This window comes from Saccopteryx bilineata, chromosome 5 (genome assembly GCF_036850765.1).
Source record: "Saccopteryx bilineata isolate mSacBil1 chromosome 5, mSacBil1_pri_phased_curated, whole genome shotgun sequence".
NCBI classification, from domain to species: domain Eukaryota; kingdom Metazoa; phylum Chordata; class Mammalia; order Chiroptera; family Emballonuridae; genus Saccopteryx; species Saccopteryx bilineata.
This window is the reverse complement of record NC_089494.1, coordinates 225,721,828-225,736,142: the sequence shown is the minus strand read 5'-3', so window position 1 is coordinate 225,736,142 and position 14,315 is coordinate 225,721,828. Positions and strand designations below refer to the sequence as shown.

General features: G+C 40.2%; 1 protein-coding gene across 1 annotated transcript in view; it reads left to right on the top strand.

The window, feature by feature from the left end:
• SPMAP2L (sperm microtubule associated protein 2 like) overlaps window positions 1-14,315 on the top strand; it is a 52,518-nt gene that overhangs the window by 19,082 nt on the left and 19,121 nt on the right. The window contains exon 3 of the mRNA XM_066233095.1: window positions 5,623-5,676. Within this exon, the coding sequence (XP_066089192.1) occupies window positions 5,623-5,676 (54 nt within the window). The remainder of the gene's footprint in view (window positions 1-5,622; window positions 5,677-14,315) is intronic.

The window sequence follows — 14,315 nt, the reverse complement described above, 5'->3', positions numbered from 1 at the left end:
TGATGTCTCCGTTATCTATCTCTTTCCCCATTCCCTAAAAATTTTTTGTTAAAGAAGTGTGCCATGTCTGATTGCTATGAAGGAAAATATTTTTAACTATAAGCAAAACAGTGAAATGTAAAAGAGCATTTTTTTTTTAGGTGAGAGGAGTGGAGATAACGAGGCAGATTCCCACATGTGTCCCAACCGGGATCCACCATGCCATCAAAGGCCAGTGCTCTGAGTACCGAGCTATTTTTAGCACCTGAGGCTGATGCGCTCCGACAGAGCTAACCTCAGCACCCGGGGGCCGTGCTCAAGTTAATCGAGCCACTGGCTACAGAAAGGGAAGAAGGAGAAAAGGTGGAGAGGGAAGTGGGGAGAAGCAGATGGTCGCTTCTCCTGTGTGTCCTGACTAGGAATCAAACTCAGGATGTCCATACGCCAAGTCAATGCTCTACCCACTGAGCCACTAGCCAGGGCGAAAAGAGCATTTTGAATGAAAGAAAGAATTACTTGAACTACCCCATCAACTTATCAACTTTTTCCTTAATTGTTGCTGTATAAACATGTGTTTATTGCTCGGCACCCAAAGTAAAGATTTCAAAAACTCTCTTAGCTGTTGGCAAACCCTGGGATACTAATTATCAATGAAAACACAAGACAGCAATGTAATCCTCATTAAAAAAAAAAATCTGCCTGCAAGGATTAAAATCCTTCAACCACACTCCTTTGTTTCTGCACAGGATCATGACTAAACATTGTGAGGTAATGCGATACTTGAGAGACAGGAGCCGCCTGTGTTAAGATGAAAAGATGTAGACCGGAGATGTAGCTATGGTGATATAATACACAAGAAGTGAATAAAAAGGAGAGGTGTTAGATTGCCGCACAGAATTAGCAAATGTTAATGAGATTATTTTCAATTGAAATAGCAACCCAAAGTAAGCATGCATAAGAATAAACTAGGAAACTTTCCATGGTCCTTGTATAAAATGATACACTAAAAAACATTATTTAGCTGGTGAAGAAAAAGTTGCAAGGAAAATCTTGGCTTGGAGGTAATGACGGAAGCCAGAGTTTAACATGCTTGAAAAGATTAATATACAGATGGGGCGAAAGTAGGTTTACAGTTGTGAGTATGTGAAGAGTCCATTTGTGTATTATTAATTATTGTATTATTTTTCATATGAACAACTGTAAACCTACTTTTGCCCCACACTGTGTAATAAGATGTTTTGTCTGCAACTCTGTATTTCTTTCTCTGGTACCTACCACCTCCCCGGAAAGTTGGCTCAGACTATCTTAGCAAGGCTCATGCGGTACCTGCATGGTGAAGCCTTTCTTCTATTAAAGAAAGATGTAGATTTTTTTTTCTGGCAATGGATAGTATCTTCATTGTTTCTAGATATTAATAGGCATGGCTTGGGGATTGCATTGTATCAATTACATAACATCTCCAAATGTTTCACCACCAAATAATCTTTTGGTTTTCTCTATCCACTACCTCAATTTAATCTTTTGAAAGATTGTTGTTGTTGTCTACAAAATAAAGTACATTAGTTAATTTTTTTTTAAATTAAGGACACATGTAAGTATTAATTAGAGTCTCCTGTCAGTATGAAGTAACATATGGAGATGATATACTTCAGAAACAAATCTGGTATTTTGGGAAGTCTCTACAAGCCTGACTGTGGGTGGTGTAGAATTCCATTTGACTTTTTGAAATGTTCTAAAGGTTGTGGACTCCCATTATTATCTTCACAGATCCCAGAAGGATTTGGGAATTTCAGACTGGGAACTCTTGAATTAAGCAGCAGAGGTTTTTGTTTGTTTGTTTTTGTATTTTTCTGAAGCTGGAAAGGGGGGAGACAGACAGACTCCCGCATGCACCCTACCGGGATCCACCCGGCACGCCCACCAGGGGGCGACGCTCTGCCCACCAGGGGGCGACGCTCTGCCCCTCCGGGGCGTCGCTCTGTTGCGACCAGAGCCACTCGAGCGCCTGGGGCAGAGGCCAAGGAGCCATCCCCAGTGCCCGGGCCATCTTTGCTCCAATGGAGCCTTGGCTGCGGGAGGGGAAGAGAGAGACAGAGAGGAAGGAGAGGGGGAGGGGTGGAGAAGTAGATGGGCGCTTCTCCTGTGTACCCTGGCCGGGAATCGAACCCGGGACTTCTGCACGCCAGGCGGACGCTCTACCACTGAGCCAACCGGCCAGGGCCAAGCAGCAGAGTTTTGAGGGACAAAATGCAGATAGGTTAGTTGCAGTTGGCAAAGGGGGACTTAGAAGAGTCTAGAGTATGTGGACGGAAGGGGCGTGGAAGGCGAGCATCATTGTTACTGCCTTCAAACCTGTATTTTATCCAGCAACCTCCTCAAACACACACATACAAATCTGAAATATATTACTTTATCTGGTTCACTGATAGTTCCACAATTTTCCATTTAAACACTTAAACTAAGTTTCTATTTTAAACAAATACCAATTAAACTCAGTTTGCATTTACTAAACATTTACTACATATAAGCACTAGGTGCTGCAGGTAAGAAAAAAAGGAACAAACCTTACCAAATACCTACTCCGTGGTTAGAATGTGCTAGGCACAAACCTTTTGAGATGGATACGGTTATTTTCATTTATATTATAGATGCAGCTAACCACACTGGTCTTCTCTTATTTTTCAAACATATGGGCATGCTTCTGCCCCAGGGCCTTTGTACTTACATTGTTTAAATAAAACCTGATTAGTAATACCTTTTTTTTTTTTTTTTTGTATTTTTCTGAAGCTGGAAACGGAGAGAGACAGACTCCCACATGCACCCGACCGGGATCCACCCGGCACACCCACCAGGGGGCGATGCTCTGCCCCTCCGGGGCGTCGCTCTGTTGAGACCAGAGCCACTCTAGCGCCTGGGGCAGAGGCCAAGGAGCCATCCCTAGTGCCCGGGCCATCTTTGCTCCAATGGAGCCTTGGCTGCGGGAGGGGAAGAGAGAGACAGAGAGGAAGGAGAGGGGGAGGGGTGGAGAAGCAGATGGGCGCTTCTCCTGTGTGCCCTGGCCGGGAATTGAACCCAGGACTTCTGCATGCCAGGCCGACGCTCTACCACTGAGCAAACCGACCAGGGCCAGTAATACCTTTTTTGATCACCCTATTTAAAATTACACCCTTCTCCCCACCCTATACTCTTTATCCCCTTTACTTGCTTTTTAAAAAATAGCTCTTACTGACATCTAATATACTTTCTATTTCCTTTATTTCATTTATTGTCCTGTCCTGACATGAGGGCAAGAATTTGTCTGTTTTATTCACCAACGTATTCTCTGCCCTAGATTGCTACTTAGTTTACCGTAAGAGACAAATAAATTATTATTCAACAAATAAATATTTGTCGAATGACTGAACTAAATTTCAGAGAATTAACTTTCCCAAGGATAAGAAAACGGCACTTCATTTTAAATTAATAAACCCCACAATCATAGTATAGTACCAGAATAGTAATCTTTAGGTAAAAATAATTGTTGGACCAATGTTCCTTGTCCCTAAGATTGCTGTTACCACCATGCTGGCCTCAAGGGAAATGTTCCACTGTTAATGCTGTAGCCTGGTTGTGTGCATGGACTCCTGACAAGCATTGCTCTCCTAGCACAGCTAAGGCAAAGTGTTAAGGGGCAAGTAAGTCATTACTACAGGCTGAGGGACAATGAACGTAAAGTAAGCAGAAAATTACATGAAAATTTTAAACTTGATCTCCATGATGGATGGCCCAGTTTTGCTATTGTGAAATCTTGGGGTTCCCATTAACCCTTCTTTGTCTCCTCCCACTTTCTGAAAGATGCATCAGTAACTATTTGTTTAAGAAGGCCGTGTCTTCACATAAGAGTTTGTACATGTTGTGTCAGACACCAGGATCAGGGCTTCCAGGGCTTATTCTAACACAGAGCTTAAACCTTATGAGAGAGCTAAGGCAAGTGTTAGAAGGAATATTTTCCTGGTATGAAAGCACTTCCCTTGAGTAATTCTGTGTGTGTGTGTGTGTGTGTGTGTGTGTGTGTGTGTGTCACAGGGACAGAGAGAGACAGAGAGAGGGACAGACAGAGAGGAAGGGAGAGAGATGGGAAGCATCAATTCTTTGTTGCGGCACCTTAGTTGTTCACTGATTGCTTTCTAATGTGTGCCTTGACCTGGGGGGCCCACAGCAGACTGGGTGACCCCTTGCTCAAGCCAACGACCTTAGGCTCAAGCTGGTGAGCCTTGCTCAAACCAGATGAGCCTGCGCTCAAGCTGGCGACCTCAGGGTTTCGAATCTGGGTCCTCTGTGTCCCAGTCCAACTCTCTATCCACTGTACCACCGCCTGATCAGGCTCCCTTAAGTAATTCTCCTGGCCTCTTGCCTTATCTCTGCTTAGATTCTCCAGAGGGTGGGAGTGACATCTGTTAATAGAGTTAGGAAAGAGAACTGGCCCCTTCTGGGTCCTCTCTCTTTGGGACTTGCCTGTCTATGGAGAATGATCTTTGAGATCTGATTTCTGTCAGATGACAAACAGCCCCTGTACAGGGAGACTTTGCTGCTCCAGGGGACAAGTTCAACTCAGGGATGCCAGGGATCCACACTACTCTTCAACATACTTATATCAATAGTAGAGAAAGCGTTTTAATTCTACTTGTCTGACTCCGGTGTCTGTTTTTTTAGTTAGCTCTTAATTGTGGTGGGGGAAAAAGGGGTTGTTATATGTTAGGCCCTTTAAACTACAATGAAATACATAACAATTATAATATGAACTACAGTAACATAGGTGGTGTGCTAGTCTGCATAAGATAGGCAGTGCTGCAGTAACAAACAAGCTACAAAACTTTCAATGACTTAACACAAGGAGGGTCTGTTTCTCCCTCATGTCACAGTCCAGTGTGAGTTAGCTGGCCCTCCTCTTTCTTGTAGCTATACCATCTAGAATAGGTGGCTTCCAATGTCGTTGCAACAGGGAAAGAGAAATGGAGGAGACACACTAGTTCTTAAGTGAATTCCCCTGGAAGTGATACCCGACACTTCTGCTCAAGTTAGACATAACTAGGCGGCTCCCAGCAGCTGCAAGGGAGTCTGGGAAATATACAGGAACACATGGATACTTGGGGAACATAAAGTGTCTCTTTTATAGGTGGATTCAGAACAATCAGGAAAGGTCCAAGGGAGCTGAGTAGGCAGAAGGGGGAGTAAGTGATACCAAAAGTTTTCTCAAAATCAGACATTCGGTCTGAAATTTATCTGCACAATCTCTTCAGAATCCGATGCCATCGAAGTCATTTACAAATTACCTTCCTCTGTGAATCGAGGGTTTTCCCCTTTAACGAGTATGCATCTTATCTGGGGCTTCTGGAGACAACATGCTCTTGGTTTTTATTACATATCTATTGTCTTTGTTTCATTATGCACAATATTAATGATTCTAGAGGTGAGAATTTTGGGTCCACAATTTTTTTGAATACTCTGAGTTCTTTAGCATTCTTCAAATCACACCAAGTAAGATATTGGGTCTTTTTCCCTCCTCAGATGGGGTTTGTTTGAATAGAAGTCATCTAATATATCCATATTTATTAAGTTTCCTCTTTGAATTAATCAGCTGGCATTTGTTAGTTCTTTTTCTAGGAGAAGAATCCAAGATCTCTCTAAACCTAAAAAACAATGGAGAGCCCCAGATAGGTAAGGAAATATTAGATAGTCTTGTTTGTGATGATGCATTCCTTACATTAAATAGGTTAAGTATTATTCTTACCTGACCACTAATCCTGCATCTTAGGTGTAGCCACATCTTTGCTCACCTGGATCCACTGAATCAATATTGTCACCGCAGTTGAGTCAACACGTGAAAGGGAAACCCCTGGGTCAGTGGTTTTCAAATTTGTCTGCACATTAAAATCATCTGGAGACCTTTAAAATGAATTGATGTTTGGGTCCCATCCCCAGATGTCCTGACTTATTTGATCTGGGGTGCAGCCTAGGCTTTGGGACTGATAAAAGCTCCCCAGATAATTCTAATAGGCAGGCAGTTTTGAGAGCCACCATCCTAGGATGTTACTCCACACTCCTTTGAAACTCTTATGTCCATGCTCCAGGTTGCTGCTTCTAACATCTGGTCCTGCTGTCTCTAAGCCCCTGTCTAGAGCACACGTTCTCTGGATCTCCACCCAGCAGGCTGGACCCACCATCCTTCCACCCCTGGCCATGGGACTCCCCCTTTTCTTCTTAGGCTCTTAAGAAACGCCTGAATCCACCCCCTTTCTCTGATCTCTTCCTGCTTAAAAAAAATTAATAGACCTTATTTTTAAAATGATTTTCATTTTACAGAAAAACTGAGCAGAAGTACAAAGAGTTTCTATTACCACCCACTCTTCTAATTTCCACTACTATCAACATCTTGTATTAGTGCGGTACATTTGCTACAATTGATGAACAAATATTGACACATTATTTTTTTTTGAAGATTATTATTTTTAAGATTTTATTGATTGATTTTAGAGAAGAGAAATAGAAAGGGTGGGGTGGGGAGGAGAGGGGAGCAACAACTCATAGTAGTTGTTTTTTGTTTGTGCCTTGACTGGACAAGCCCGGGGTTTCAGACTGGCGACCTCAGCATTCCAGATCAGTGCTCTATGCACTGTGCAACCATTGGTCAGGCATATACATGATTATTAACTAAAATCTATAGTTTACGTTGGAATTCACTTTTTAAGTTGTACAGTCCTATGGGTTTTGACAAATACAGATTGTCATATATACACCATTATAGTATCACACAGAATAGTTTCACTGCACTAAAAATTATCCATGCTCCACCTACTGATTTCTTTCCTTCTCTCTCCCCTCTCCAAACCCCTGGCAACCACTGAGCTTGTTTACTATACGTATAGCTTTGCCTTTTCCAGAATGTCGTATAGTTTAATCAGACAGCATGTAACCTTTTTTTTTTTTAATAATTTCATTTTTTTAATGGGGCGACATCAATAAATCAGGATACATATATTCAAAGATAACAAGTCCAGGTTATCTTGTCTTTCAATTATGTTGCATACCCATCACCCAAAGTCAGATTGTCCTCTGTCATCTTCTATCTAGTTTTCTTTGTGTCCCTCCCCCCTCCCCCTTTCCCTCTCCCTCTCCCCCCTCCCCCCGTAACCACCACACTCTTATCAATGTCTCTTAGTTTCACTTTTATGTCCCACCTATGTATGGAATAATTCAGTTCCTGTTTTTTTCTGATTTACTTATTTCACTTCGTATAATGTTATCAAGATCCCACCATTTTGCTGTAAATGATCTGATGTCATCATTTTTTATGGCTGAGTAGTATTCCATAGTGTATATGTGCCACATCTTCTTTATCCAGTCATCTATTGATGGGCTTTTTGGTTGTTTCCATGTCCTGGCCACTGTGAACAATGCTGCAATGAACATGGGGCTGCATGTGTCTTTACGTATCAATGTTTCTGAGTTTTGGGGTATATACCCAGTAGAGGAATTGCTGGGTCATAAGGTAGTTCTATTTTCAGTTTTTTGAGGAACCACCATACTTTCTTCCATAATGGTTGTACTACTTTACATTCCCACCAACAGTGGATGAGGGTTCCTTTTTCTCCACAGCCTCTCCAACATTTGCTATTACCTGTCTTGTTAATAATAGCTAATTTAACAGGTGTGAGGTGATATCTCATTGCAGTTTTGATTTGCATTTCTCTAATAACTAACGAAGATGAGCATCTTTTCATATATCTGTTGGCCAGTTGTACTTCTTCCTGGGAGAAGTGTCTGTTCATGTCCTCTTCGCATTTTTTTATTGGATTGTTTGTTTATTTGTTGTTGAGTTTTATGAGTTCTTTGTATATTTTGGATATTAGGCCCTTATCTGAGCTGTTGTTTGAAAATATCATTTCCCATTTAGTTGGCTTTCTGTTTATTTTGTTATCAGTTTCTCTTGCTGAGCAAAAACTTCTTAGTCTGATGTAGTCCCATTCATTAATTTTTGCCTTCACTTCTCTTGCCTGTGGAGTCAAATTCATAAAAATGCTCTTTAAAACCCAGGTCCATGAGTTTAGTACCTATATCTTCTTCTATGTACTTTATTGGTTCAGGTCTTATGTTTAGATCTTTGATCCATTTTGAGTTAATTTTAGTACAGGGGGACAAACTGTAGTCCAGTTTCATTTTTTTGCATGTGGCTTTCCAGTTTTCCCAGCACCATTTATTGAAGAGGCTTTCTTTTCTCCATTGTGTGTTGTTGGCCCCTTTATCAAAAATTATTTGACTATATATATGTGGTTTTATTTCTGGACTTTCTATTCTGTTCCATTGGTCTGAGTGTCTACTTTTCTGCCAATACCATGCTGTTTTGATTGTCGTGGCCCTATAATAGAGTTTGAAGTCAGGTATTGTAATGCCCCCAGCTTCATTCTTTTTCTTTAGGATTGCTTTGGCTATTCAGGGTTTTTTATAGTTCCATATAAATCTGATGATTTTTTGCTCTATTTCTTTAAAAAATGTCATTGGAATTTTGATGGGAATTGTATTAAATTTGTATATTGCTTTGGGTAATATGGCCATCTTGATTATATTTATTCTTCCTAACCAAGAACAAGGAATATTCTTCCATCTCATTATATCTTTTTCGATTTCTCTTAACAATGGTTTATAGTTTTCATTATATAAGTCCTTTACATTCTTTGTTATGTTTATTCCTAAGTATTTTATTTTTTTGTTGCAATTGTGAAGGGGATTATTCTTTTGAGTTCGTTCTCAGTTGTTTCATTGTTGGCATATAGATAGGCTATTGATTTCTGTATGTTAATTTTGTATCCTGCGACCTTACTGTATTGGCTTATTGTTTCTAGTAGTCTTTTTGTGGATTCTTTGGGGTTTTCGATGTATAGGATCATATCATCTGCAAAAAGTGATACCTTTACTTCTTCTTTTCCGATATGGATGCCTTTTATTTCTTTGTCTTGTCTGATTGCTCTGGCTAGAACCTCTAGCACCACATTAAATAAGAGTGGAGAGAGTGGACAACCCTTTCTTGTTCCTGATTTAAGGGGGAAAGCCTTCAGTTTAGTGCCATTTAATAGGATGTTGGCTGATGGTTTATCATAAATGGCCTTTATCATGTTGAGATATTTTCCTTCTTTACCCATTTTGTTGAGAGTCTTAAACATAAAATTGTGTTGTATTTTATCAAAAGCCTTTTCTGCGTCTATTGAAAGATCATGTGGTTTTTGTTCTTTGTTTTGTTGATATGGTGTATTACGTTAACCGTTTTACGTATGTTGAACCATCCTTGAGATTCTGGGATGAATCCCACTTGATCATGATGTATTATTTTTTTAATATGTTGTTGTATTCGATTTGCTAGTATTTTGTTTAGTATTTTAGCATCTGTATTCATTAGAGATATTGGTCTGTAGTTTTCTTTTTTTATGCAGTCTTTGCCTGGTTTTGGTATGAGGGTTATGTTGGCCTCATAAAATGTGTTTGGAAGTATTGCTTCTTCTTCAATTTTTTGGAAGACTTTCAGTAGAATAGGAACCAAGTCTTCTTTGAATGTCTGATAAAATTCACTGGTATAGCCATCAGGGCCTGGACTTTTATTTTTGGGGAGGTTTTTAATGGTTTTTCTATTTCTTCTCTACTAATAGGTCTGTTTAGGCTTTCTGCTTCTTCTTGACTCAGTCTAGGAAGGTTGTATTGTTCTAGGAATTTATCCATTTCTTCTAGATTGTTGAATTTAGAGGCATAAAGTTTTTCATAGTATTCTACAATAATTCTTTGTATATCTACGGTGTCTGTGGTGATTTCTCCTCCTTCATTTTGTATTTTGTTTATATGAGTTCTTTCTCTTTTTTCCTTGGTAAGTCTTGTCAAGGGCTTGTCAATTTTGTTGATCTTTTCAAAGAACCAGCTCTTTGTTCTATTAATTTTTTCTATAGTTTTACTGTTCTCTATTTCATTTATTTCTGCTCTGATTTTTATTATCTCCTTTCTTCAGCTGGTTTTGGGTTGTCTTTGTTCTTTTTTTTCTAGTTCCTTAAGGTTTCATTAGTCTGTATATATCTTTTGATCTCTGCACTTCTTTCTTCTTTGACCCATTCATTTTTTAAAAGTATGTTGTTTAGTTTCCACATTTTTGTGGGATTTTTTTCCTCTTTTTTGCAGTTGAATTCTAGTTTTAAGGCTTTATGATCAGAAAATATGCTTGGTACAACTTCGATTTTTCTGAATTTGCTGATGTTGTTTTTGTGGCCCAACATATGGTCAATTCTTGAGAATGATCCATGTACACTGGAGAAAAATGTATACTCTGTCACTTTGGGATGAAATGTCCTGTAGATGTCTATCATATCCAGGTGCTCTAGTGTTTTGTTTAAGGCCACTATATCTTTGTTGATTCTCTGTTTGGATGACCGATCTAGAGCCGTCAGCGGTGTATTGAGGTCTCCAAGTATGATTGTATTTTTGTCAGTTTTTGTTTTAAGGTCAATAAGTAGCTGTCTTATATATTTTGGTGCTCCTTGGTTTGGTACATATATACTAAGAATTGTTATGTCTTCTTGATTCAGTGTCCCCTTAGCCATTATGAAATGGCCATTTTTGTCTCTGAGTACTTTTGTTGTCTTGTAGTCAGCATTATCAGATATGAGTATTGCTACGCCTGCTTTTTTTTGGATGTTATTTGCTTGGGGTATTGTTTTCCAGCCTTTCACTTTGAATTTGTTTTTATCCTTGTTACTTAGATGAGTTTCCTGTAGGCAGCATACAGTTGGATTTTCTTTTTTAATCCATTCTGCTACTCTGTGTCTTTTTATTGGTGAGTTTAATCCGTTTACATTTAGTGTAATTATTGACACTTGTAAGTTCCCTATTGCCATTTTATAGATTGCTTTCTGTTAGTTTTGTGTCTTGTTTGATCCTTCTCTTTCGTTTTTCTATCTTTTGTTTTTATTTGGTTGTATTCCATACATGTTTCTTCTGTTGTTATCTTTTTTATCTCATGTGCTTCTGTGGTAGTTTTTTCAATAGTGGTTACCTTTAAGTAATGAAAAGGGTTCCTACCCTGTTCATTGTAGCGCACTATTTTGTGAGTACTTTTGCACTCCATCGTCCTTTGCTACTATTAATCTCCATCCTCTCCCCCCCTTTCTTTTTGTTGTTGCCACAGTTTAAATTTGGTTTTATTGTGTTCTTCTTGGAGCTTTTATTTGTGGCTTTGTTTTTTTTTTTGTTCTTTGTATCTGATTGGAGAACCCCCTTTCCAATTTTTCGCTCGATCATACCTTCGGGTGTATTGCGAAACATCTGGAGGCTCCAAGGATAGGTTTTCCTGTTTCTGGTTGAAGATCTTGTTGAGTTTTGGGGGAGATTTATCGGTATCGCTTCCTACCCCGCCATTACTCTGACCTCATCTCCATGTAACCTTTTCTGACTGGCTTCATTCACTTAGCAATAGGCTTTTAAGGATCCTCCATGTCTTTCCAAGGTTTGATAGCTCCTTTCTTCTTAGAACTCAGTAATCTTCTGTTGTCTGGATGTCCAACAGCTTATCTATTTATCTATTGAAAGACATGTTGGTTGCTTCCCATTTTTGGCAATTACGAATAAAGCTGCTATAAACATTTGTGTGCAGGTTTTGGTGTGAATGTGTTTTCAACTCATTTGGGTAATGACCTAGGAGTGTGATAGCTGAGTCATATGATAAGAATGTATTTATAAGAAACTGCTAACCTCTCTTCTGATGTGTCTGTGCTGTTTCCACCAGCAATTAATAAGAGTTCTTATGGTTCCATATCTTCATCAGCATTTCGTATTGTTAGTCTCTTGTATTTTAGCCATTCTAATAGGTGTTCAACAATATCTCATTGTTTTTATTCACAATTCTATAATGAGATATTAGCATATTTCATATATTTATTTGCCCACTTTTTAATTGGGTTGTTTTCTATTGTTGAATTTTAAGAATTCTTTGTATTTATTTTATTTTATTTATTTTTTAGTGAGAGAGAGAGACAGACAGACAGGGACAGACAGACAGGAAGGGGGAGAGATGAGAAGCATCAACACGTAGTTGTTTATCAATGCACTTTAGATGTTCATCAATTGCTTTCTCATATGTGCCGTGACCGGGAGCTCCAGCTGAGCCAGTGACCCCTTGCTCAAGCCAGTGACCTTGGGCTCAAGCCAGAGACCTTAGGCTTCAATCCAGTGACCTTTGGGCTCAAGCCAGTGATCATGGGGTCACGTTTATAATCTCATGCTCAAGCCGGAGACCCTGTACTCAAGCTGGTGAGCCCATGCTTAAGTTGGATGAGCCCGTGCTCAACCCGGTGACCTCAGGGTTTCAAACCTGGGTCCTTAGTATCCCAGGCTAATGATCTATTCACTGTGCCACCACCTGGCCCAGGCAGTGTTTTGTATTTTTAAAAAACCAGTTCTTTATTAGATGCTATTGACTGAATGTTTATGTCCCCTCAAAATTTGTATTTTAAAATCTAATCCACGCCCTGGCTGGTTGGCTCAGTGGTAGAGCGTCGGCCTGGCGTGCGGGGGACCCGGGTTCGATTCCCGGTCAGGGCACATAGGAGAAGCGCCCATTTGCTTCTCCACCCCCCCCTTCCTTCCTCTCTGTCTCTCTCTTCCCCTCCCGCAGCCAAGGCTCCATTGGAGCAAAGATGGCCCGGGCGCTGGGGATGGCTCCTTGGCCTCTGCCCCAGGCGCTAGAGTGGCTCTGGTCGCCGCAGAGCGACGCCCTGGAGGGGCAGAGCATCGCCCCCTGGTGGGCAGAGCGTCGCCCCTAGTGGGCGTGCCGGGTGGATCCCGGTCGGGCGCATGCGGGAGTCTGTCTGACTGTCTCTCCCCGTTTCCAGCTTGAGAAAAATACAAAAAAAAAAAAAAAAAAAAATCTAATCCACAATGTCAAAGTATTTGGAGATGCGGGTCTTTGGGAAATGATTAGATCAGGAGAGTGAGCCCTCATGAATGGGATTAATGCCCTTATAAAAGAGATTCCAGAGAGCTCCCTCACCACTTCCACCATGTGAGGACACAGCTTCTGCTTCAGCCTCTTATCCTCCCCAAGTAATTCTCTCTTCTCTAATCTCTGTTTCCTATCACCATCAGATGTGTCCCCAAGCTTTCACCATCTGTTCATCAAAACATGATTGAGCACCTATTATTGTGTGCAGCACTAAACTATGCAAGGGGAAATCTCCAAAAATTAAGACACAAGCTCTCTCTCCTGGAAGAATATATAAACTGGAGAGAAGGGCCTTGTAAGCCACAGTGAGAAGTTGGGGCTTTATTCTAAAACAAATGATAATTTTTGAAGTGTCTTAAACAAGGGAATGGCTTGACCAGATTGGAGTTGAGAAAGGTCACTCTGGCCGTGTTATGGAGAAAGGAGTGCAGGTGATGGGATCTGGACAAGAGGATGGGGAGAAATCAACAGATTTGAGTCATATCTAGAAAAAAGAATCAACAGAATATAAAGTGTGAGAATATTAATTAACGGATTTATACACATTTCTGATAGTGACTCTGTCTAATGCTTACAAAAATATAGACAAAATTATATATATAAAAAAAGGGACATTTTAAAGGGATAAGCTCAATGAGTTGGAAAATTCAATTATGTGCAAAGTCAGGTTGCTGAAGTACCTTTTTCTGACTCCTCAGCCAGGCCTTCAATGTCTTCCCCATCCATTCAAGCCATGTTACTTAACTACTTCCAATATGACTTTCTGCTTCTGTCCAAACACGCCTCGGCCAATACTTGGTTATTCCCATTTCTTATGGTTACCCCACCCTGTAACATGCCTCATTTCTGGCAGCCTGTGCCTTCTACTTACTTCCACGAAGCCTTTTCAGACTAATACTGCACTGATTTCTCCTTTTCTCTCCACCCCCTGCACAGTAGTCATACCTATTTGACAGGGCTGTTGAGACTAAATGGTCTGATGTGTGTAAAGCACTTAGCCCAGTACCTGACCCACAAACAGTAGCTATTAATATTATGCTGTTACTATTTTACTTTCTGACTACCTGGTACAGCTCATCACTCAAAGAGAGAGCACAGTGCAGAGAGGAAGCATCTTATGTTGACCTGACTATGAACTGCAGTGTTGATTACATGATGGCAAAAACAGAACTATCTACCTCTAACAGGTTCGTTTTTGGTCACTACATTTTAAGACAGTAAACAAAATCTGATTTTATTTTTATTTCATCTTACATAATAGTTTATCTGCTTCTGACACCTAGAAATTGAAAAATTCTATAAGGGAGATAGTTTTTCTTCATTTTGT